This window comes from Carettochelys insculpta, chromosome 3 (assembly GCF_033958435.1).
Source record: "Carettochelys insculpta isolate YL-2023 chromosome 3, ASM3395843v1, whole genome shotgun sequence".
NCBI lineage: Eukaryota > Metazoa > Chordata > Testudines > Carettochelyidae > Carettochelys > Carettochelys insculpta.
Genome location: NC_134139.1, coordinates 114,590,265 through 114,615,892, shown reverse-complemented (window position 1 = coordinate 114,615,892; position 25,628 = coordinate 114,590,265). Strand labels below are relative to the sequence as shown.

General features: G+C 45.9%; 2 protein-coding genes across 2 annotated transcripts in view; one reads left to right on the top strand and one right to left on the bottom strand.

Annotated features, from left to right (window-relative positions):
- Positions 1-9: 9 nt before the first annotated feature.
- On the bottom strand, positions 10-7,349 carry LOC142010115 (uncharacterized). The gene is made up of 3 exons (XM_074988380.1): positions 7,256-7,349; positions 6,250-7,124; positions 10-1,844 (listed from the first exon to the last, which is right to left on the bottom strand). Exons 1-3 carry the CDS (start codon positions 7,347-7,349, stop codon positions 1,794-1,796), a joined length of 1,020 nt encoding a protein of 339 aa, XP_074844481.1. The 3' UTR covers positions 10-1,793.
- Positions 6,650-25,628, top strand: part of CLVS2 (clavesin 2) — a 75,777-nt gene continuing 56,798 nt past the window's right edge. Inside the window, exon 1 of the mRNA XM_074990648.1 lies at positions 6,650-7,959. Coding sequence (XP_074846749.1) covers positions 7,571-7,959 — 389 coding nt within the window. The 5' untranslated portion in view covers positions 6,650-7,570. The remainder of the gene's footprint in view (positions 7,960-25,628) is intronic.

Genomic DNA, 25,628 nt, shown 5'->3' with positions numbered 1-25,628 from the left:
TAATTGAGATCACATTTTGGTCTTTGTACAATTTACAGCTTTTTAAAATCAAAATGTTCATAACAGGAAGCTTGTGAATTGCAGTTTAGTCTAGTATCAAGTGGCTGAACATTTTTGAATGACAGCCTTTCAAACAGAAAAGGGGCCTTTGTTGAAAATGACATTTTCACAAAGCCTTTTTGTACTGTGAATTTGTTTTTTACAATAATAAAAACCTGCCTTGTTTCTCAATTTTTGTGTTTTCCTTTTTTCTCTTTATTGCTCTCACCAACCCTGCCTCCTTTTCAATGAAAAACGAAAAAAAAAAGGTATAAGATGAGTATGGACTGAGAAAGGGGAAAGTGAGGAAAGAAGTTAAAAACCTCCAAAATATTGAACATTTTTGGAAAAAATTGTGAAAAATTCTAGAACAGTTTTTTTACAAAAATTGAAATTAAAATGTTACCAAATGTTATTTTTAATCAATTTTTTCCTGTTTTTCAATCACTTCTTCTCTGGTGTCTATCTAAAGGAATGGCAATAACTGGGACAGTGGGGAAAACCGATATATGGGTGTTTGCAGTTGCAAAAAATAGTTATTTTACAAAATGTGTTTTGTTTTGTTTTAGGTCACAACTAGTGTTCATAAGGTACTTGATGCTCCAAGGTGCAGAGTACTTTCATCTCACCTCGACTATGAGCACCAGGAGGTTCTGTGGTGAGTGGAAACAACAGCTGGAGAGGCTTGGCTGTTGGTTCTTCATGGAGAATGGAAAATACCTTTCTGTGGTGTGTTAGATGCTTTGATTTGAAAAGGAAGCTGTAGACATCAGGGATAAACTTTACTCAATCTTTACTAATGCACAAAATAATATAGACAGATAATGCAGAATTTCATTGATCTATTTCAATGTACAAGTGAGAATCATAGTATAGTAATGTTTACACCCAGGACAATACACAAGATATTCTATATTTTAGTGATATGAATCTACATGAACTTGCTTTGTAAACCATACACAGTACTACCATTAGCAAACTTACAATTATCAAATGGAAGGTCGTGGCCTCTTTCCTTTTCCCACATACTGAGGGGGCCACAATGCATATGTCAGTCAGAACAGGTTTTAATTTTAGTTTGAATAAGGTAGTGGGATTACCTTATCCAATCTCTTCCACTAAGTATCTCTTTTTTACCTATATTTACACTTAACTTGGTTGTTCTATTTATTGACTATGTGATTAATTAGCTATTCTATGGCTGTATCTGAAAGTTTCTGCTTCTCTAAAATGGAATGTACTAGGATTCCTGGCCACGTGAGTTCCATTGTGCTAGGGAAGATAAATGATGGTACCAAAAACATTCCTCACTCTCATAGCTTCCTCCACCTCAGCCCTGCCTGCATGTGTTTGTATCAGGCTTCAGACAGGCCTGGGCTTGCCTGTACGCTGGACAGTACAGACACAGCAGACGTTATTGTGGCCGGGATGGGTCTGCCCGGACTCCTCTACACTTTCTCAAAGTGTCCTCTGCGAGAACAGAAAAGCTACTGGCAGTTGGTTAAAACACAGCAAGAAGAGAGTATGCAGTGGGGGAGAAAATGGGATGTTTTAAAACAGGTAATCTGTGCAAAAGAAGGAGCCCATGGAGCTATTTCTGCAGCAGTGAATATGTGCAGAAAATGTTTGGGCGACTGAACACCAGCAAAGAAATCCTTGCAGAACCTCTAGTCTTCAGACACTTCCATAGAAGTCAAGTATCCAGCTCAGCAGTGACCTGTGCTGCAGATTTCCATCTCTCCAGCAGTACTTCTTCAGAGATTTTGCATAATGAAGCTCTGATGAGAGAGATTCCATGGTCCATACTTTGAAAGAAGAACAGAGCATGCAAAGAGCTGACTATGTAGAGGTTAAAAATTCTATTTAACCATAAAAACACACAAAAAACTTTTTGCTTATTGCCCTTTCCATTTTGTAGCCTAAACACTGAGAAAAATATTACCATTGCCATTCACTGCATATATACTTTGATATTTACTTGCTTCTTTACTCAGAGTATACTCATTAGTATGTATCTGAGTGCTATGTGTTCATTGGACGAAATGATCTGTTTATTTGATAAGGGGAAATAGTCTGATTGAATTTAGAGTTTCTAGGTGTGGGGGGGGCATGTTGAGTAATTTAGACCGTATTTTTCAGGAGCACAGCTGTGCTGGGAATTCAGGCTCAGATCCAAAAAGCTATTGAAGTACCTAATTTCCTTTGATTTTCAATGGAAGTTAGATCCCTTTTGTAGTTCTGGGCCTCTGTCATAATGCTTATTGCCCTTTCCATCGCTTTTTCTTTTCTGCCTTTGCACCTGTTAAGTTTAGGGTTTATGATTGGATAATTTTGCTAAGAAAGCAGTACAGTATTAGATTGGGTAGAAGAACAAGGTACATGTTATAGTCTTTCCTGTACAGTTAATGATTTTTTAAGTTTAAGATATATTATTTGCACACCAAAGGCTCAGTCATACAGTCCCTTCTTAAGCAAAGCTCACATTAACTTCAGTAGGGGGCTTGATTCATGAAGAGTTTTAGGCACCCAACTCCAAAATGTAGATCCTCAAAGCCCTGGTTCAGATGCTGGCTGGCTATGTTAGTGCCTGCTGATAATGTTCCTTAGGCACCTAAAAATCTGCAGATGGTTATACAAAGAGCTGCCTCAGTCCCAATGCTTGGATAACTAGCTTACTCCTAAATCTTGATGTCATCCTCAAAGTAAGCATTGTTCAGATATCTTGTTTGTGGGACCCAATATAGCAGTGTTGTGATGGGGTGGACTAACCCCACATGCCCTCTAGAGGAGACCACACCCCATCCCAGTGAGAGAAGCAGACAGGAGGTCCTCCAGGGAGGACAGAGACGCCGTCTCGGCCGCAGACAATCATGGCCCAGCAGGACAATATAAAAGAAGCTGTTGTGTTAGGGCTAGGGAGTTCCTTTAAGGAGCTCAACCCAGGCAAAGTTCTTAAAAAAGCTATAGAAAATAAGACAAGGACTATCTTACTGAGCCTATATAAATCTATGGTACACCCAGATTTTGAATACTGTGTACAGATGTGGTCTCCTCACCTGAAAAAAAGATATCCTGGTACTGGAAAAAGTTCAGAAAAGTGCAACTAAAATGATTAGGGGTTTGGAACAGGTCCCATATGAGGAGAGGCTAAAAAGATTGGGACTTTTCAGTTTAGAAGAGAGAAGACTGAGGGGGAACATGACAGAGGCATATAAAATTATGACAGGTGTGGAGAGGGTGAATAAGGAGAAGTTATTTACTTGTGCCTATAATACAAGAACTAGAGGATACCAAATGAAATTAATGGGTAGCAGGTTTAAAACTAATAAAAGAAAGTTATTCACTCAGCACATCTTGTGGAGCTCCTTGCCAGAGCAGACTGTGAAGGCTAGGACTATAACAGAATTTATGAAAGAGCTAGATAAATTCATGGAGGTTAGGTCCATAAAAGGCTATTAGCCAAGGGTAGGAATGGCGTCCCTGGCCTCTGACTGTCAGAGGCTGGAGATGGATGGCAGGAGACAAATTGCTTGATAATTGTCTTTGGTCCACTCCCTCTGGGGCACCTGGCACTGGCCACTGTTGGCAGACAGGCTACTGGGCGGGATGGACCTTGGTCTGACCCAGGATGCCGTTCTTATGATCTTATGTTGCCTGGGAGACCAGCAGCACTTTGGACAGCTCCAAGTGCAAGCTGAACTTACACCTGTGCAATACTCAGTCCCTATGACTGCAGACTGGTCACAAGCCTAATAAAGGAACTGACAGCACCCTGGACAGGGCTAGTCAGCTCTCACCCTCAGAAGCCTGAAAACAATAGATAAGGCCTTGCATGGTAGGTACCCTTGGGTGCAGAGGGGCACTTGAGCGGGTGGACCCTGTCACAAGTGTCTTTTTGGAGACTAACAGATCAAGCCCTGTACAACATGAAGCAGGAGGAGGAAGTGCTGTAGCCTCCTTACAACTTGAGCCTAGTGGTTAGTAGAGTCATGTAGGATGTAGAAGAACCAGATTCAAACTTCTTCTCTTTGCTGATGTACAGCTGGGACTGGAACTCTCAGCTGTGTGTCTAAACTCTGGGGCTGTTGCCTATCAATCTCTCCTTTTGAAATCATTTCATTTTGTTTAAGTAAACACTGGAACAGGGACTCAAATTTGGATCCTCTGCATCCTAGCGGAGTTCCTAATAACTTGGCTATAGTCATTTTCACACTCTCTCAGTACCAATGACTGTACTATTATCAATACAAAGTGAAATAGCTTCAGCAGGAGCTATTGAGAGAACTCCTTACCTCAAACTAGCCCTTGCCTGGTGGTTAGGACACTCCCCTGATAAATAGTTCCAGTGCCTGCTTCCCATTAGGCAAAGGAGAGAATTGGACCAGAATCTCTCATATTATAGTGAGTGCCCTAGCTGCCAGGCTAAAGACTACAAGAGTTTCTATTTATTGCATTTTGCTTTGTTGAGGTTAAAAAAGGCACTCTGGCAACTAACTCCAGGAGAGAGTTCATGGCTGTGTATATCAAACAGGGGTCCCTACCGCCAATCCAGATTTATGCACCTAACTCCCTTTGGGGGACAGACGTTAGATCATACCCTTCTTCTTAGCATTTTCTACTGACTAGTTTAAACAAATCCCTGCTCATCCTGCTGCCTTTTGTGGATCCCATTCTGAGGTGCCTAACTCTCCCAATGCATTGTGTATGGAACCCTAGCACCTGACTCAGAGCTGTGAATTCAGCTAAATGGAAGGGTGCTTAAAGTGAAGTATTGCAATGCTTGGAATCTACCCCTGGGAGTTTAGCCTACAAAGTGCAAGATCAGAGTGAAAGACACTAATCCTCACTAAGGGCTAAATCCAATTTTAAGAAGCAGGATATTCCTTTGTAATATAATGAATTCAAAGAGGAATGGCCTCTAGTGCCAGGAAAATTAGACTTTTATAATTTATTTTTAAAAGGAGGATCTTTTCCCTTAACTGTTCTGTTTCAGCCAAAAAAGAGTGAGTATAACTGGAGTATAAAAGCAAAAGGAATAGCCAACTAATGAAGAAAAACAAAATTCTGGTGATGCAGCCACGACTTGATCCTACAAAGGTGTCTATCTATCCATCTATCTATCTATCTATCTGAATGGATTCAATGAGCTTTGTGCATTTGCAGGATTGAAAGGGTACCATAATGAGACTGTTATTTTTCTGTATATCTCCACATTCAGAAATCACAGGGGCTGTCAAAAGAAACAGTTTCTGAGTTGTCAGAGTGCAATACATCATGTGAAAAAAATCCTTAGCAAAAACCCATGTTCAAGCTCCTCATTACTAGCCAGTCTGAACATTACTAAACTTTCCAGACACACAAGGAAAATCACTTCTTAGCCTGGGGACCAGGAAGAGTCCTTCTCCATTGAGGATAAACAGTCTCCTGCAAAGTTGTGTGCATGTCTAAATTAAAGGATTTACAACTATAGAGCGGGAGAGGATACTGTACATCAGTGATTCTTAAGCCATGTTCCACGCAACACTGATGTTCTCTGACCAACTCGCAGGTGTGCTGCCAGCGTCTGACACTTCTTTGATATCCTACACTGATGCTGTATATTTTGTTATTAAAACCAGATGCAATGTGACTGCTTCAGGCTATGATGCCTGATTAAATTACTTAAATTTGGTTTTGCTGTATACGTTGCTGTTTGTTTGGGTTTTTTTTTTTTTTTGGTCTGACCATTTTTTAAGAAAATTTCATTAAAACGTTGGTGTCCCCCGGCCTCCAAACCTTTAACCAACAGTGCTCGTACCTTTCCAGAACTGAACCACCTCTCCCATCCCTTACACCCTGCCAAGCAGGTTCTCCCAATCCCTTTTCTAAACTTCCCAGCAGCACTGGCGTGCGGAGAACCCGGGCCACCGCTCGGCCTTGTTTGGCTTTATTTTAACCTCAACCCCATTTCGAGCGGGGCCGCGCTGAGTCCCGCAGGAAGGGGGCACTATCAGGCGTGAAGATGCACACAAAGGGGCGGGCGGGCCGGCCTAGGGGGAGCGGGCGCAGGGGGCGTTGCTCAGCGGCTGCCTGTAGATGTGCGCAGCCGGCAGGTGCGGGGGAGGGGAGGGAGGAGCTGGGCTTTTTGTCTTCGCCCTGCAGCCAGAAGGGCGCGGGAAGGGCCGGGCTGGGGCAGTGCCACGGGAGAGGGGCCGAGCTAGCGCCACTCACCGGCGCGGCCGCCGCTCGGGGAGCCCTGACTGACGCAGATCTGGCAGCCGCCGCAGACTGAGCGCAGCCGCCGCCCCGCCAGCAGCCGCCGGCGCGCTCCAGCTCAGCACAAAGGCGGCGGCAGCGGCGGCGGCGGCGCGGGGCCCCCTCCCCTGCCGCCGGCCAGACCCAGGCGGGGCGAGGCCGGGCTGGTGCAGGGCAGGGCAGGGCAGGGCACGTCCTGTCCTTTCCCGCCCGGGACGCCGCCAGGAGCCGCTGTTGCTGACGGAGGCCGGGAGGTGCCGCAGCGCCTGGCTGCGGGCGCGCTCGGCCAAGCCACCGGGGGCTGGAAGAGGATGGGCGGGAGCCCGCTGCCCGCGAGGCGGAGCCCGGGGCGTGGGGAGACCTGGCGGGGCTAAAACCCCAGAGGGGGACGTGCGACCTCCAGCCCCAGCCCCCGCGGGGACCGGCCGAGATCACCGCGTGTAGGGGGCGAGGAGGGAAAAGCCCCCCTCCCTCGCGCCCAGCCACAGGCTGCCCTGCTCGCTGGAGCCCGTGCCCGCGCGCCGGAGGACCTGCCCCTGGGCAGCAGCAAGCCCAGGAGCGGGCGCTTCCTGACGGCCGAGAGAAAGGGCTGCTCACCGAGGCGGACGGCGCTCCCAAATCGATGGTTCCCCGGCAGAGCCACCCCGCCCGGGCGCTCTGCGCTGGAGGAGCCCCCTTCCTTATCTCCTGTCCGCCGGGGCTCCTCTTCCTCCTGTGATTGCAGCGTCGGGGTGAGATCACTGTTTGCAGGGGGGAGGGATTCAAAAATCCCCTCACCCCGAGCCCGGCGGGAGCCCTCCCTCCCGCTCTTTGCACTCCTTCTCCGGGAGCATGTGGCGCTTGAAAGATCGCTGCTTATTACACCGCTGAAACGCCTACCTAACCGGGGGGCAACATTGGATCTTCTGCGGGCGAGAAGCCTTCCCTTCCCACTGGATACTGCTGGGGATCCACTGTAATTAGTACTATTACTGGCTCTTACTGGGCTTCTTTTCCTCGGGATTGGCGGCCATAGGGTGTTTGCCTGGCTCGTGTTTGTGTTCTGCTGGCTTTTCTCTCTTCAGTGACTGCAGCATCTTGCTATTGGGGTGCTGAGGAAAAGGTTATATGCCGGGTGGAAGGGCATCCTGGAGTATCCTATAAGGCACAGGAGCAGCAGGGTGCTGGGGAGACTTGGGGAGAGGAGCACATACTCTAAGGGTGAGGAACAGCAGCCTTAAGCTTTTGGGGTTGTGTGTGTGGTGTATCCTGTAGGGAGAGGAGCTCAGATAGTGGTGACAGAGGAGGGAGCAGCACTATGACTCATTTGCAGGCAGGCCTGTCCCCAGAGACCCTGGAGAAAGCCCGACTGGAGCTCAATGAGAACCCGGATACCTTGCACCAGGACATCCAGGAAGTGCGGGACATGGTTATCACCCGGCCGGACATTGGCTTCCTCCGCACAGATGATGCCTTCATTCTGCGCTTCCTGAGAGCCAGGAAGTTTCAGCACTTCGAGGCGTTCCGCCTGCTGGCCCAGTACTTTGAGTACCGCCAGCAGAACCTGGACATGTTCAAGAGCTTCAAGGCCACTGACCCTGGCATCAAGCAGGCGCTGAAGGATGGTTTCCCTGGTGGGCTGGCCAATCTCGACCACTACGGCAGGAAGATCCTGGTCCTGTTCGCTGCCAACTGGGACCAGAGCAGGTAAATATGAGCCCAGACCTAACACATGCCCCATCCTACATACCTTCATCCATTTTCTCCTTCTTTAATACCCTACCTCTACTGGGCTGTATGACTTATGCGCCTATGCTCATGCTTCAGGATTTCAGCCAGCCACCTTCCAGGGTCAGGAAGGGACTCTTCCTCCCATTGTATTTTGTTTTTTTGCCTTTTGGTGTGTGTGGCAGGCGATATCTACTGCTAAAGCATCTGGAGTGGCCATCGCGAGAGGGGGGACTTTGGACAAGGTGGGGCAGGACTGTGAGGTGGCATCAAGCATTCTATCTCGTGAATGGTTGGCTGGCTGGATTTTGCTCATGTGCTCAGGGTCTAATTGATCTAACTGATATGTGGGAGCTGGAAGGAATTTCCCCTCAGATCACATTAGTAGCAAGAGTGGCAGGCTTTCACCTGCCGCATGTGATGCAGATAATTTTCTGGGTTTTTCTGAGTATATCTTAATCATTCCCTTGCTGTTGCACCTTGGGCATGGGTGTATCTACAATCCTCCTGTTCTGTGGCACAGACCAGTCTGGTCTCCTTTGGGCTGTAATACTTTGGTGTGATTTCAGTTGCTGACTTTAGCATGCAGGGTGTTTTTGTCCTGTGATACACAGAGGGCTGAGACAATCTGGTGGTCCCCTCTGGCCTTAAAGTCATGATGGAACCCTCCCCCGACCACTAATGAAATCTGGTAAGATACAGGATGATGCGGAAGGCAATATGGGCACACCCTGCCTTGAATGCAGCAGGACTGGTCTGCGGGATGGAGAAGGAAGAAGAAAATAGAGACACATTTTGACTTAAAGCCCCTCTGTCCACAGTCCTATGTATTCGTGGAAGGGGATAGAGACTCTTTTCCCCTTTATTAATGAGCTGGGCAAAGGGCACCATCCTTGATTTACATTCCTCTGCCTCTTCCCCAGCTGAGAAAATGATGAATTTAAAAGAAACAAAACAGATAATTTGTCCAACTGGCCTGACAAATATTTATTACATCTTGTCTCAGCTCCTTTGCTTAAGCACACAGTACATCTCAAGCAATGAAAGAGAGGGCTGCTTGCCAGTGTTCGTTTGCATATCAATAATACCCACAGTGCACTTGCAACTCAGGGCTCATTTCTGAAGAGGAACTGAAAAGTCTGGGTGCATATGAAGCTCAGGCTCAGAGTACTTTTCCTCAGCTAAAGAGGGCAAGATTAGTTACTGAACCATCTAATTATGCATATGTCAGCCTGATGTTAAACACCTCTTTTCCTCACCTTCTCTACTCTGCATCACAGGTGACAGTCTCCTTGGTAAAACTATCACAGAGACGGGAAAGGTCTTTATAAAAGGTTTTTGCAGCAAGGTTTCAAAACTAAAACAAGTTACAAGAGTCCTAAAGTTGATTGTGGTGTTTTCTGGTGCAATTCTGGTGTGCAAATGGCTTCGTGGGCTCAGACAAGTGGTGTACATTATTATCAAGGTCTCTTGCGTTAGCAATGGGCAAATTGTCCTGTGAAAAAAACTTGGCTTGAAAATGCATCCCTAGGGATGCTGTACATAATTTCTTTCTGTTATTGGGGAGATCACCTATAGCTTTCAAATTGCAGGAAGTTTAAATATTCAGTTTCAGTACAGGTCTATTCATGTATCCATTAGGTATGAGCTATATATGGCCCACTCCTGCAAACTTTGCTCATGCAAGTAGTTTCGTTAAAGTCACTGAGCTCGATCAAGGAAGTAAGTATTTGATGTGTGCAAGGGTTGTAAGACTGGCCACTACCTACTAAATAATTGCATCATTGTAGCTCAGGTTGGGCAAAATACATTCATGGGGTTGAATTCAACCCACCAAACTGCTGGATCCAGCCTGCCACTAGCTTGTGGCCCAACAGGAGTCCTGGGTAGGCTCCCTGCCTACCATCCCCCCATGCTCCTCAAAGCCGGGGCCATGTATGTCTCTATGGGGAGCTGCAACTTTGTGCTGGGGGCAGGGAACAGCGTACAAGTCTGTCCCTCACCTCAGGGGTAGGTCGTGCTCAGAGAGACACATGACCCTTGCCTTTCTGAGTGGCATGTGGGAACGCAGTAAGCAGGGAACCTGCCTGAGGCTCTCGCTAGGCTGCTAGGCAGAAGCCACCTAAGGTAATCACTTCCTGGACACAGACTGCATCTGGTACCCCACCTCCTTCCTGCCCCACTCCTCTGCACCCCAGTTCTGCACCCATACCCCCTGTTCTCCAGTCCTGACCCAGGTCACAACCCAAACCCCTGCAACCCTCCTGAACCTCTGTTCCAGGTCACTACCCCCTCACAGACCCCTGTCCCCCTCTTCCAGGTAAGAATCCTCTCCTGCACCTGTACCCATACCCCTTCCTGGACCCCAGTCCCTGTCCTGGGTCACAATCCCCTCCTTCACCAAACCTCCATCTCAGACCCTGCAGCTGCTTTTTTAATATCTTGGAAGGGTGTGGCCCTTGACCTCTTACCAAACTCTTGGAATGGCCCCCCCATCAAAAATTATTGCCCACCCCTGCTGTAGCTTTTTATCCTGTAAAGACAAACTTAAATCTTTTCTGAAATAGATAAGCTGGTACTAGCCTAAAAGGAATAACAAAATGACAAGAGTAAATGCAAGAATGTGACACATTAGACACCTTGTTCATCCAAGCAGAAGTACAATTTAAATGTCTCTTACAAAATTGGTCTTGTTGACTTCAAGTATGATTAGTTTTCTTCTTTGTAATTGCACTGTGGTGAAATAAGTTTTATGTGGATAACCCACAGCACTAGTTCTTAGTCAGAGTACAAAAAAACCAGGTGATTAGCATATGGCAAAGGTGAGGTCATGAACCAGCATTCGTTGTGAGATGTGTACTTATTTGGTCTTAGCTACATGGGGTCAGTTGGGAAAATGTTAAAAAGACAAATCATAATTACAAATTAATGGAAAGTTTTACGGAACACATTATTATTATAGTTTATAGTACTGTCATAGTGTGACTGAGGTACCCCAAGAACCTAGGTACCCCAACTGAGAATGGAATCCCACTGTCCTTGCCCCAAAGAGAGTTGTTTGTTCTCAGGAAAAAGAAAGACAAAAGCCGTGTCTACATGTGCATGCTACTTCGAAGTAGCGGCACTAACTTCAAAATAGTGCCCGTCATGGCTACATGTGTCGGGCGCTATTTCGAAGTTAACTGACGTTAGGCGGCGAGACGTCAAAGCCGCTAACCCCATGAGGGGATGGGAATAGCGCCCTACTTCGACGTTCAACGTCGAAGTAGGGACCATGTAGTCGTTGCGCGTTCTGCAACATCGAAATTGTGGGGTCCGCCATGGCGGCCATCAGCTGAGGGGTTGAGAGACGCTCTCTCTCCAGCCCCTGCGGGGCTCTGTGGTCATCGTGTGCAGCAGCCCTTAGCCCAGGGCTTCTGGCTGCTGCTGCCGCAGCTGGGGATCCATGCTGCATGCACAGGGTCTGCAACCAGTTGTCGGCTCTGTGGATCTTGTGTTGTTTAGTGCAAGTGTGTCTGGGAGGGGCCCTTTAAGGGAGCGGCTTGCTGTTGTGTCCGCCCTGTGACCCTGTCTGCAGCTGTGCCTGGCACCCTTATTTCGATGTGTGCTACTTTGGCGTGTAGACGTTCCCTTGCTGCGCCTATTTCGATGTGGTGTTGTGCAACGTCGAAGTTGAACATCGACGTTGCCAGCCCTGGAGGACGTGTAGACGTTGTTCATCGAAATAGCCTATTTCAATGTCGCTACATCGAAATAAGCTACTTCGAAGTAGGCTTCACGTGTAGACGTAGCCAAAGAGAGGAGAACAAAGGTGCAGATGGGGGAAGTGACTTGCTGAAAGTTACACAGCATGTCAGTAACAGATCTGTGAATAAAAATTGGATCTTCTGACTCCAAGGCAAGTACCCCATCCAAAGACCATATTGCATCCCCAGGAATACATCTGACCTGATATTCAGTTAGGTTACACTATAGCTGTAACTTGAAATAACTTACGCAATTTGCACATGCAGATTTCATAATTTGTTTTGAATTAACTTATTTCAAACTTCGGTGCTGTGCACACAACACTGACGTTTGAAATAAGCAGCTATTTTGAAGTTTCCGTTACTTCTTGTATGATGAGGAGTACAGGAACCAGAATATTGCACTTGAAATGGTGCTGCTATTTTGAGCATGGTGTTTAGCTTTGGAGTTGCTATTTTGGGATACATTCGAAAGCCCTTCTTCCGAAAACTGGGGTAGTCCTTTTGGAAGGTCCCATCTCCATGGGTGGCGCGCTATTTGAAAAGCTGCACTTTTGAATCGCCGCAGCTGCCATTATGCTAATGAGGCGCTGCATATTCACTGCAGTGCCTCATTAGCATCTTTTGAACCCACTCATTAACATGCCCCTTTCGTAAGGAAGGGGCACGTGTCGACACAGGGAAAATGTATTTTGAAATAGCATGTAGCTTTTTTAATATACAATGTCTAAACCCAATAGAGCCTATGTAGAAATAGAGCCGTAGGATCCACTATGGCTTATTTTGAAATAGGCTCTATACTCTGTCTACACAGCCGCTATTTTGAAATAGGAGCTATTCCTAGTGGAATGAGGTTTGCCTATTTCAAAATAAGCCAACCGCTATTTCAAAATTATTTTGAAATAATGATTGCATTATGTGGACACTAGTAAAGTTATTTTGAAATAAGTTTGCTGTGTAGACATACTGTCTACGTCTGCACTGCAGCAATCTTTCGAAAGGCATTCTTCTGGAAGAGATCTTCCAAAAAAAGCCTCCTTTCAAAAGGGTGCATCCACACACAGAAAAGTGGATTGAAAGGATACATTCTTCCTGATCTGGGAGTGGAAGAGTGCTTCCAAAAGAAGAGCCACATTCTTTCAATTTTGGATTGAAAGAGCTCATTTTGTGTGTAGATGCTCTGCATGTTCTTTCAAAAAAGGGCTGGATTTTCCAAAAGAACTTGATAGTTTAGACACAGCCACCCTGAATAAGCCCTTACTGATGTATTAGTACACAAACAAATGTGCTTTTTACTTGAACCTTTTCACAAACTTCTGTTCAGTCAGTGAATTCCCTGTGTACTTTCTTCACTAAATTAACAATGTGTGCTGCAAGCCAGTAAATACAAATTATCATAAAGGTGTACGGTTTTTATAGCCAACGGATTAACAGTTCCAACTAGAAAGATACAGTTTTTTTTTCAAGATGACTAACAGCCATAGAGGAGATGATTTATATAGTATCAACTGTCTAGCATTTATATACTTCCAGTTGCCAAAGGACTTAGGAATAGGAAAAGAATGAAACAAATTCCTATGGAAAAAACAAGCCTGTGTACCAAAGAAGACATTATGTTTACTAAATTAAAGTAGGACCTGAAGTCTATACAAGATGCTCGCCTGTCTGAAAAACTAAACTGGGAGCTTATAAAAAAGTGGAGAGAGATTTTAATGCAATGGCAAAGGGGGCCAATACTTCTGTCAGCATCTGGTTTGGAAAAGTGTCATGGGATTCCTACCAGGAGCTGTGGGTGGATCACACATGGGGACTCAGTCTTTTGTAGTAACTTCTGGATTGGAAATACATGATTACACTTGAATGGAGGTGTGTAATTTCTCTTTCTTATGCATACAGCTGGTTGCTGGAAGGGAGATTGTTCTCCCCCTTCTCCCATGCATAGCCTCGTGACTTTTGATGGCAAAGGATCTCTATTACCTTACTCACTTCAATCAATTTTCTGAGTGTTGCAGTGGATTGTGGCTTTTTAAAATATCCTCATCCTCCACTAGTCTTTATGTCGGAGGGTGGGGTGGTTGCAATATCTTTCTATATAATTACTACAGTAAAATCTGCCTTAACTAGCATTCTGTCACCCAAAACTCTTAAATAACCGGCATTTTAACCGTAAGTAAATTTTAGTTATGTTTTCCATAAGTACAGTATACACAGTAAATACAAAAGTAAATACAAATAAATACAGCAAATACAGTATAAGTTTACAGGATACAGTACTGCTGTTATTGGTAAATAAAGTACTCTGCATACATTTTTGTTTGTTTCTTGATATCTAACCTTGTTTTTCTTTAGTGTTATGCATTGCTAGGTACCACTCTATTATCGTCTATGTCTACATTAGAAAGCTTTTCTGGCAAAACTGGGTTTTTGTTGGAAAAACCCATGGAGCTTTTACACGCATAATGTGCTTTGTGGACAGTCTGTTGACAAAATTCAGCACATCCACTGGCAGCATTATACCTCTCTATATTCAGGTACAGTGCCTGTCTCAACAGTTTCCTGTCAACAAAACAGCCCTGTTGATGCTCTGGAACTCTTTTATAGAAAGACAGGGCTTGCAGTTCACGGGGAAGCCTTGTCTGCAGACCTTCCAGTCAGCCATTCTGTCAAGAGAGGGCTGGGCAGTCTGACTGCTCTCTGTCGAGAGTAGATTGCTCTTTTGGTCCTCTTCTATGTGTAGATGCATTCTGCTGACAGAAGTTTTGCCGGAAAATTCCTTCTATCAAAAGATGCTTCTTGTGTAGTCGTAACAATCCAGAATATTCAAATATCTAGCAATCTCCTGGTCCCAGGGCTGCCAGATATGAAAAAAAATTACTGTAATACTGATTGCTACAACTACGCAGAGCTTTCCCAAGAAGGCAGAAGAAAATTGGTGTGGTTCCTGTCAGTCTCATAGTTGTCTGTAGATTTCAGAATATCAGTAGTGTAATTGACCAGGCCTGTTAATTTTACTCTTCTGCTGCATGGGAAATTTATGTACAGAATCAAAAACACAGGATCAGTCTGTTACACACTCAGGAACTGCACTGGTTCATGTTCAAGTGTTTATTTCCACACCCCTAAGGGTTAGAAATCTTTTTTTAAAATGAGAGTTTAAAATCTGCAAACACTAAGGGATCATCCCATTTTATTGCTCACTAGTCACCAGAAATAAGTTGGCTAGCAGATTTTTCAAGCCACGAGTTGGACAAACCATTAAAATAATGATACAAATAAATTGTAACACTATTTCGATATGAAGGTCTCTCTATGTGTGAAATATTCTTTCAGATATGAATTATAATGACTGAAAACACTAATAAAAACTGTTACTCTGTTATTCATGACAAATCCAAAAGTTCAAAGCTGCAAGATTTTTGGGGTAAATGTTAATACTTTTCTATTCTTCTGTACAAGATCTAACAGTAGATTTTTAATTCTGACTGAGGATTCTGAGAGCTACCACAATATAAACGCAATAGACTTTAAACAAAAGATTTTTACCTGTAGCTGATTACTAGGAGCTCTCCTTTCTTGTCAGTGCTCAACCCTGTACTTGATAGACAAGATTCAAGGAGATCTGATGCATCTCTTCTAGGTACTGTAAAAATGATAGCCAAGAATGATGGTGTATCTACTGGATATTAGAGACTACTAGAATGAAATGTTTTTTTTTTTATTTTTGAGCAGTGACTTTACAACAGCTTCTGTAATAGAATCCTTCATCAGCCAAGAGGGACATGATTGTGATGTGATATATTTCCAACACATCTGGTACTCAGGGAAGCTACACTTTGACCTAAAGTCAATCAGAGAGCCCAGGACTCCATTTTGCATCCACAGAAGCAGACTTCCACCAGATTTCCTCATAATGGCAGGGACTCACGTCAGCCATAGATGAGCAGGTGAGGGTTAAGGGTGCAAGTGGGAGCTCTAGACTGGGGCGAGGAGTTGAGGTGGATGGTCCAGGGAGTGCTTGCCTCAAGCAGCTCCTGAAAGTGGCAGTCATGTCTGGCGTCTAGGCAGAGGTTCATCCAGGTGGCTCTACTTGCTACCTGTGCTTTCAGGCACCACCCCTGCAGCTCCCATAGGTCATGTTTTCCAGCCAATGTAAGTTATGAAGCCAGTGCTTGAGGCAAGGGCAGCACACAGAGACTCAGTAGCTGACCCTCCCTACTTGTAGGAGCCAAATATACCAGCTGCTCCCAGGAGCCATGCAGAGCCAGCACAGTAAGGAAGTCTGTCTTAGCCCTCTTGTGCTGCCAACTACATTTTTGATGGCCTGGTCAGTTGTGCTGACCAGATTTGTCAGGTCCCTTTCTGAGCAGGTGTTCCACTGGAAGGCCAGATGCCTAGCAACCCTCTGGTAAAGGCAAAGAACCACTGCCTTGCTTCCCTCATAATCATGGCACAAGATATTAAAAACATCTGACAGAGGTGACTTGATTTGACATGAGCCTTGTGGCACCAGTGATCCAGCTGTCTTTTCTCTCGCTTCTGCTTGTGTGAGGATGAAGCCACGGCACAGGATGCTTGCTCTTCTTCCATTTCCTCTCCCTCCCCCATCTTCTTGCAAAAATGCTTTATGCATCTGTCACTAAGCAAGGGTTCAGAGCTGAGAATCCCAAGCAGAGCCAGGTGCTCACCCCCAGATTTAGGTGTTGAATTCTGTGAAAGGAGCAGGGTTTAGGACATGCTCCTCTTTTCAGCATGTTCAGTTGGCTAATTAAACTATCTCCCATTGTCTAGTTTGCTGGATTTTTTCAATTACGTTCTTAGGCACCTATCTTTTCCCTGATCATTGTATAGAAAGTCTGAGTGCCTAACTCAAGCTTGTGAATCCCTGTGATTTTCTAGGTGACTAAAAATTCAATGCTTTGTTATGTTTCGTGACTCTAGCTCACAATGTATCATTCAATACATGATCATCTGTTTTCAGATTCGTTATTGGTATATTTTTAGGCTAAAATATTGTATAAATCACGGTTGTATAAATAGGCCTTAAATACAGTTAGTCGTGAACTCTAGATTATTTAAAAGCATTAGTTACACATCACTAGCTACAATATGTCATGTGAGAGGCTATATGGAAAAGTATGACTGAAGTCAGCCATTAATAAACCAGGGTTTTGTTTTCCATCCTGAGAGAGTGTGTCAGCTCTAGGTTACAGTAAGACACAACTTGTAGCATATTTGACACAATACACTCCACTCACCTGAAATCACTGTAGCAGTTATTTGAAAAATAAAGCACTCAGTGTCCCCTCAGTAAATAAACAATCTGAAAGCTCAAAGGCATTGAGGTCAAAATGACTTAAAACTGCTGGAGTCTTGGGTCCTGCTGTGCAGACTGGGCACATGCTGTTTAGCACACATGCTGAGCTGGCCAATGGCTGTAAGTTAGCTCAAATCGATGGAATAAAATGATGGCTTCTTTCATTCATGCTGCACAATGGCAGTAGTTAAAAACCAGCAGCTGTGATCAACCTCTTCTCCCTCCAGTTTTGTGTTGTGCTATTGCTTGCTATTAAAGCTTTTCATTTTTGTTTTGTGACACCTCTGTGGTTAAACTGAAATTTATCAGAATGCTGGACATGGAACTCAGCAGTACAACCCAGAAGGTAAGATGGACACCTAATGAGCCTTTTATAAACCCACAGACATAAAAAAAAAATCAAACAGAAAAAGTTTGCAAGATGGAGTGTCTGTAGAACACTAAATTTATAAGCCAAGACACAAAATTCTATTAGTTAGCTTCCCCTTTCTGCCTTTTTATATGCATAACACCTGGGTGTCAAATTTTTATATAAATTGATTTTAATACATTTAAACTAGTTGCACATGTTTTGGAACAATGTTGGACCCCTGGCTTACCAAAATCAGTTTTTTTTTAATAGGGTGTGTGTATGATCTAGCTTTACCTTCCTAGTAATTCTCTGGAAAATGTCTCATGGCACTATTATGTTATTAGGCCACATGTACAGACATAATGTTGTTGTGTTGTATGGGACTTGTATTATTTTATGGTTGGCTACTGGGTATGTAACTGCACAACTATATGTTAGCGTGGCATTCAGTTTTTAAAAAAAATTGCATGTCTCAGAGGCACGTAATCTTCAACCATCCATATACATGCAGACTACAAGCACAGTTGAGAATGGAGCATGTGTTTATGATTTATCATGTAGCAGGACAAGGTAGGGTGGTCCATCAGAAGCCTGTGAAGGGACTTCAGTTAATATAGGTCACATATATTGCATAGAGTGAAATAAAGGTGAAAACTAAAGATGCAGATAACTGTGACATGTAAATACTGTATTTCCTTTAGTATTTCAGTTGATAGAGTGTTACTGCTTTTATTTAATACACAACTTACAATTTGCAGCACCTAAGATTTTTCTGTCACATTGACTTTAGATTTCCGGTTAGCCTCAGCATTCACCCAGAGTAACAGGTGCATTAAATGGCCTATAATCAGTGTCTAACTTGTACTGAAAAGATGCTGGGGCTCAAGCTGTGTGCCCACGTATGAAGGCAGCATCACTGCTAGCAGTGGCGCAGACATAAAGGTAGCATGGTATGGAGCTGCCACCCTTTCTTCTTCACTGCTGCTGCTGGTGGCACTGCCTTCAGGGTGGTCAGAGAGTGGCAGCTGCTGGCTGTGAGCCCATGTGTGCTAGAGATATGAATTGCCAAGCTTAGAGCTGCAGATGCTCAGATGTGGCAAAAATTAAGCACTCCTTATCATGGGATTTTCTTTGTTTTGTGGTTTTAAGTAATGTAGCTGCCTTGAGTAATGTAGCAAAGTGAAGACAGAAAGCCCAGTATAGGGCTATGTCTAGATTGCCAAGAACTGTTGGCAAAAGATATACAAATTGCATAATGCATTTGTGTATCTTTTGCTGACTGTTGTGTCGGGAGAGGCCTTTCCGACATTTGGCCCATCCGCACGGGGCTAATATTGGAAAAAAAACCCTCTGTTGATAAATCTCTTTTTCCTCATGGAACGAGGTGTACAGGGATGTCAACAGAACGCTCCTGACCTGCAGATCTCTCCCAACAGATCTCCAGTCTGGGTGCATGCTCTGTCAACAAAATTTCTGTTGACAGAAGCCTGCTGTCTAAACATAGCCTTGACAATCAAAATGCCAGGCTCAGATAACCTATCTTCTATTTTCAGGTAATTTCCTCTAGATTTTTTTATATTTATTTTTAACAGGGTTGTAATTTGTTTTTTTAATAGATAAATTGAATGTCTTCTCCTGTTCGCAAGTGAATGCATTTTCTGCTAGTTCAATCATTGTCCTTTTGGTTTTCTTCATTGGAAGGTAAAGTCCTTGCCTTTTTCAGCTAAGACCCATGAAATTATAAGTTACAGGCCAAATTCTGAGACCCATACTTATATTGGGTACTACTGTGATAAAATGGATTACAGAAGTCCCCTTGGAATTGTGACCCGATGTGCTAAGCAACCCACTAATGCCCATCTCCCTACTCTACTATGGGAGACAATATCACAAGTGTTGCTAAACGTATATTACAGGTATATTACATCCACCAACTTCCTCACATTAACACAGCCAGTTACCTCATAATAGAAGGCAATCTGGTTGGTCAGGCATGGTGAATCCATGTTGATTATTCCTGATCACTTTCTTCTCCTCCAGGTACTTCAAAATGGATTCCTTGAGCATCCCCACCACGATTTTTCCACAGACTGCGGTGAGGCTGACTGGTCTGTAGTTCCCTAGATTATCCTTCTTCCCCTTTTCAGAGATGGTCACTACACTTGCCTTTTCCGAATACTTTGGGACTTCCCCTGATCACCGCAAGTTTTCAAAGATAATGGTCAATGATCTGCCATCTCATCAACCAACTCCCTCAGCATCCTTGGATGCATTTGATCTGGTCCCATAAGTTTGTGTATGTCCAGCTTTTCTAAACAGTTTTTAACCTGTTCTTTCCCCACTGAGGGCTGCCCACCTCCTTCCCATACTATGCTGCCTAGTGCAGTACTTTTGGGAGCTGACCTTGTCTGTGAAGATGGAGGAAAAGAAAAACATTGAGTACTTCAGATTTATAATAATAATTGACTAATAATACAATGAAATGGCAAAAAAGAGACATTCTTTTTAAAAAAATTTATAAAACATACAATTTTCTCCAGTTTGTTTCTTGGCTTTTTTTTTAAAGCTTGCTAGCATATCTCAATGCAAACCTGGGGCCTTTACCAGTATTGTTCAGCTGGTAGGATAATTACAAGAAAATAACCTCATTGGAATAAAGAAAAACCTCTTAGTAGCCTAGCTTGGAAAGTCTACAGTTTTTGTAGGCTGTACTAGGCTAGGACTCTGAGAGGCCAAATTTAGGTAGTGAGACCAGCATGAAACTATAATTGCTGTTGCATGTTTACTTATGTATGAATCTTTACATTCATATGTGTATAAAATGCAGCATTTTATATTATTTCTATTTTTATATGCCAGGTGCACATTATCATATCTCTCTATATGCAAATTTAATGTGAAACATAGCAGAAGAAAATGAACATCACGGTCTAAATTGAGTATTGAAATTGCTTGCTGGGGGTAAAAAGTACTCAGAAGGCAATTAATTAAATCTTAATAGGCTGACATTGCCTTTAACCAGAGATGTTCTAAAGCAGCGATGTGTTTCATTTTTGTTTTTTGGGAAGAAGAAACTCTTGTGTTGTGCTTTGAAAATTCTACAGTGTACTTTAGGGACTTGAAAGTGAGCAATATCCAGAGAGAGAGAGAGAGAGATGTTGAAATCTCCTTTTCTTAGCCTATGTCTAGGTTAGAGCAGTTTGTTGACAGAAGTTTTTGTTGGACGATGTCTTCTGACAAAATTTCTGTTGACAGACCCTGGCCAGACTGCAGGGTTGATTGAAAGAGCCATCCGCTCTGCTCGCAGACAGCAGCCAGACTGCCTGGCCACTCTATCGGCAAAACAACCAACTGGAAATACAGCAGACAGGGTTGCTGTGTCTGGAAGTCTTTGTTGTCGACAGAATGGCACCCAGAATGTCCAGACTGGATTTGTGTTGACAGATCTCTGTTGACAGCAATATTGTTCCTCGTGATGAGCATAGTATGGCTGTCAACAAAAGTGCTGCATTCTGTTGACTTACTGTCGACAGATTGGCCTTGGGAATCTGGACACTGCAGGTTTTGTCAACAAAACAGCTGTTTTGCTGACAAAAACCTCTAGTCTAGATACAGGAGGCTGAGCACTTGTGATCTCTGCTTATGGAAGGTTATGCAAGGGAACTTTGGGCACATATTTTTAGTGTTGGACTGTAATAGTTTTCAGTGCAGCTATCATTTTAAAACAATGGAAGTTGCAAAGACTTACAATTTATACATTTGATCATTGGGAAAATAATTAGGCAGCTCAGAAAGTTGTTGGTTTCTATTTGGGTAGATTGTTTTAAATTAAAGCAATTTAAATAATTGATTTAAATTATTATTTAAATAATCAAGAACAAATTATTTAAATCAAGTTTCACAATGATACTTCTTCACGTATTTCTTAAACAAAAGTGAAAATCTTATTACTAAAACATGTTAATTTACAACTCAGCCCAGCATTTTACAATATCTAAGAGGGCATACTTTGTGTAATTGTTTTAGATAACTTGATTTTTATTAGTTTAGGAAACAGTATATAATATTCATTACCTATGTCAAGCTGAAGATGCAGCAGACTTACATTAGGAACAGTAAGAAATAAATCACACACTTATATTTTATTAAACTTAGTCTTGACTGTTACATAAATATTGCACATTTGTTAATTGCAGTGGTCTCCTGTGTTGCTGGCCAATGGCTGTCCTCAAACTTTTTTTATTGAATTTGGAAATTTTATTAACTTTGAGAGACAAGTCTTCAGAATACTAAATGTATGGTTGTCCTTAAAACTTCTGCAACTAGATCTCATTTTCCCCACTCCCACTTTGAGTTAGAGACTGAATCAAAGATATGTGTTTCCCTGCTTTTTCAACTCCCAGTCAATGTCTTAGCTTTGGTTAACTAACACTAAACAATGATAATACTATTTCTGTGCCTGCAGAGGAATCTACTTCTATGAAAAGTTGGTTTGGCAACTGAAGGAACTCTGTTTCAAGGTGCCTGGGTATTGATTTCCACTGATTCAGGGGAGTGACTTAGTTGAAAATATCATCAGTACACATGTACAATTAAATAGTTTTACTTTAATCCTGAAATTTATTATGACTGGCATAACTAAGGATTGATTTTGAGATGCTCAGGCCATGGAAGTAGCATCATATTCAGAAGTTAGGCATTTACTTTTATATCTGTGGTTAAGAATGTTCACAAGAAGATGAGGTAAAGTTAGTGTTTGATCCATTCATTTCTTTATTGCCTATAGTTTAATTTCCGGGTGAGATATTTCTTTCATCCATGTCTCTAGAAGTATCTTCCAAAGTTTGACAGCATCAGCAATGCAGCAGCAATTTCTCCGAAGTTTCTTTAAGGCTACAGATAATAGGTTCAGTACACAGAGCATATCTTCAACATTCCTCTTTAAGCCAATGTTAGATACTATGGGGCTACGTCTACACTAGGACACTACGTCGAAGTAGCCTATTTCGAAATAACAACATCAAAATAGGCTACTTCGACACTTGTCATCTACACATCCTCCGGGGCTGGTGCCGTCGATGTTCAGCATTGAAGTAGCAACGGGGAACGTCGAAAGGAGCTGCCCTGGAAGTTAAAACAGAGTGTCCACACACACAAGTGCTCCCCTTTGAAATAAGGAGCCAGGAAAGCCCACGAACGGGGTCACAGGCTGGACTAGCCCTTCCGGGGCAACAGCAAGCTGCTCCTTTAAAGGGCCCCTCCCAGACACACCTGGCCTGCACAGCACGAGGTCTTCAGAGCGCTAGCCGCACTCTCGCAGACTGATGCACAGCAGCCATGGACCCTCAGCAGCAGCAGCGGCAGCAGCAGCAGCACCTGGAAGCCTCCCAGGTTGTCACCCAGGGAGCAAGCGCTCTGCTAGGGGCAGATGGGGATCCCCAGGGGCAGATGGGGATGCCCCTGACCATTGGGCTCCCCTGTTTCTCCCCTGCCGGGTGCTGCACCGCCTCTGGAGCTACCCCACCAGCTCATGACCCCCGGTCATGGGGGAATGGGACGACATGTGGCTGCGGAACTTCCACACGTGGCTGCAGACCTTCCTGGAGCTCTGCTAGTGGCTCACTACTGCACTGCGGCACCAGGACACCCTGATGCACCGCGCCCTCCCCATGGAGAAGAGGGTCTCAATATCTGTCTGGAAGGTGGCCACTCTAGACAGCACCGCTCTGTGGGAAACCAGTCTGGAGTGGGAAAGGCCACGGTTGGGGCCATCATCATGGTGGTAAGGAGGCTTGGGCATACACCCACTGGGGCGTGGGCAGCCAGGGAGGGGGGCCTGGGTGTGGGATTGGGAAGGGAGGGGTTCCGGGCAGAGAGGGGGCTGGGTGTGGGGCTGGGGAGGGAGGGGTGCCCTGGGAGGGAACGGGTGGTGGGGGGGTGCCTGAGGATTGCCTGTGAGGGTGGCCTGGGGGGAGGGGCCTGTGTCACCCTGCACACCATCATGGACTTGTGTCCCCTCCCCACAGGTGGTCCATGCGCTTAATGCCTTGCTGCTCCAGAGGGTCATCCAAGTCGGGGACCTGGATGCAGTTGTCGCCGGATTTGCTGCCATGGGGTTCCTGAACTGCTTTTGGGCCCTAGATGGGACCCACATCCCCATCCACGTCCTGGATCACAGCGGGGGAAGGTACATAAACTGGAGGGGCTACCATTCCATGGTCCTTCAGGCCATGGTGGACAGCCGTGGTCGCTTCCAGGGTGCATACGTGGGCTGGCCCAGCTGTACACACAACACCTGCATCTTCCGGAACTCGGTTCTGTGCTGCCGGCTGGAGGCAGGGACTTACATCCCCCAGAGGAAGATCTCTCTGCGAGACACTACTGTGCCCCTCTGCCTTGTGATGGACACGGCCTACCCTCTCCAGCCCTGGCTCATGCACCTGTGCACCGGGCATCTCACCGCCAGGCAGGAGCGGTTCAACGGTTGGGACCATGCCCACCAGGTGGTGGCGAGGACCTTCAGCCGCCTGAAGTGCCGGTGGCGGTGCCTCCTTGCCTGCCTGGTTGTTGGCCTCCATAACATCCCCCAGGTTGTGGGTGTGTGCTGCATGCTCCACAACATTGTGGAGAGCAAGAGGGAGGCCTTTGTCCAGGGGTCGGCAGTTGACGCCGGCATGGGCTTTCCCCAGCTGGCTGCCGCACCAGTTGCCAGGCCCACTGTGAGGGGGCTCGGGTCCACGAGGCCCTGCAGGCCCATTTTGATCAGGGGGACCCCTGAACACCTCCCTGGCCGTCCCCGGCGGACCTCCTGCACACCGCCCCCACCAACCCCACACCATCCCCACCACCTGCACACTATCCCCCCAACAAGCATATGTCTCAGGTTCTTTGAAGAATAAAACTGGGGGTTATTGAATAGTGATAAAGCTGCCTGGTGGTATGTGCACAACAAAAACTGGAACTAATATACAAATGGAGGGACAACTATATACAAATAGGGGGACAACTATATACAAATGGGGAGCTAGCGGACAGCTCGGCCGTCAGCCCATCAATCCGGGGTGGGGGTAACAGGGCGCAACCCCCGGTGGGTTCGGGTCGAGCCCCCCCGCCATCCGTGGTCCCTGGTGCAGCAGGGTGGGAGCCGGGAGGACTGGCAGGTATGGCTGGGATGCCTCCACTGGCTGGCCTTCAGTCTTGAGGGGCAGGTGGGGCAGTGGGCGAGGCAGGCGGCGGGTGGGCGAGGCAGGTGGGTAGGCAGGGGGGCATTGCGTGAAGCAACAGGGAGGGCAGCGGGGGGCGGGCGGCGGGGCGGGAGCCAGGCCACTGCCTCCTGGAATGACCTGGCTGTGTCCCGGAAGACCCCCATGAACTCCTGCCACGCTGCCCGGTGCCAGGTGGACTCCTCTCTGTCACATTGCAGCCTCTCCTCGGCCACCTGCACCTGCCACCGGAGAGCTGCCAGGAGCTGGGAGTCCACGGGGGCTATCCCCTGGGTCTGGGGGTGGCATGTCTGTGCTGGCCTCGGCGGTGTCCCCGGGCAATGGCAGTGCCTGACCTCTGGTGGGCTCTCAGGGACCACGGAGGGTGTCTGGCTGCCTGGGGCCTTGGATAGTGCAGCTACAGAAAGGGAGAGAGAGGGAGAGGAAGGCTGTTAGTACTGTGCCCTGGCCTGTGGCCCATGCCCCTCATCCCCCACCTTGGGTGCTGGGTTTCCATCCCCCATCTATGGGTGTGGTGTCTCTATTGGGTAGCTCCATTGCATGGTCCCCCGCACCCCCAGGGGTTAGGGCACAGTGCTGTCTGTGGGTGTGGGTGCTGATGGGCACTGATGGCCATGCCGCCATCCTGGGACTGTGCTGTGGCTGGGCAGTTGTGGGCCGGGGTCCGCTGGGGGTTTGTGGGGTCCCCAGTCATGTCTGGTGCCCACGCCCTGTGGCCTGTGTGTCTGTGCCCTGTGGGGTACGTACCTGACTGTCCACTGCTGCAGTCAGGGGAACCCCGGTGGGAAGACGCCTAGCTGATGCTCCGGGAGGGGAGGTCTCTGAGGAGCCTCCCCCATTGCTGCTGGACTCCTCCTCCGCCGTCTCGAGAGCTGGCTCCTTGGGCAGGCCCCGGGGTGTGGGGCTGGCCTCTGGGCCAGACTCTGGCTCCGAGGCCTTCTGGGACTCCTTGGCTGTACTGTCCAGTGTGTCTGGGGGAGAGCAGGTGTCTTGGGGGCCCAGGATGGCCCTGA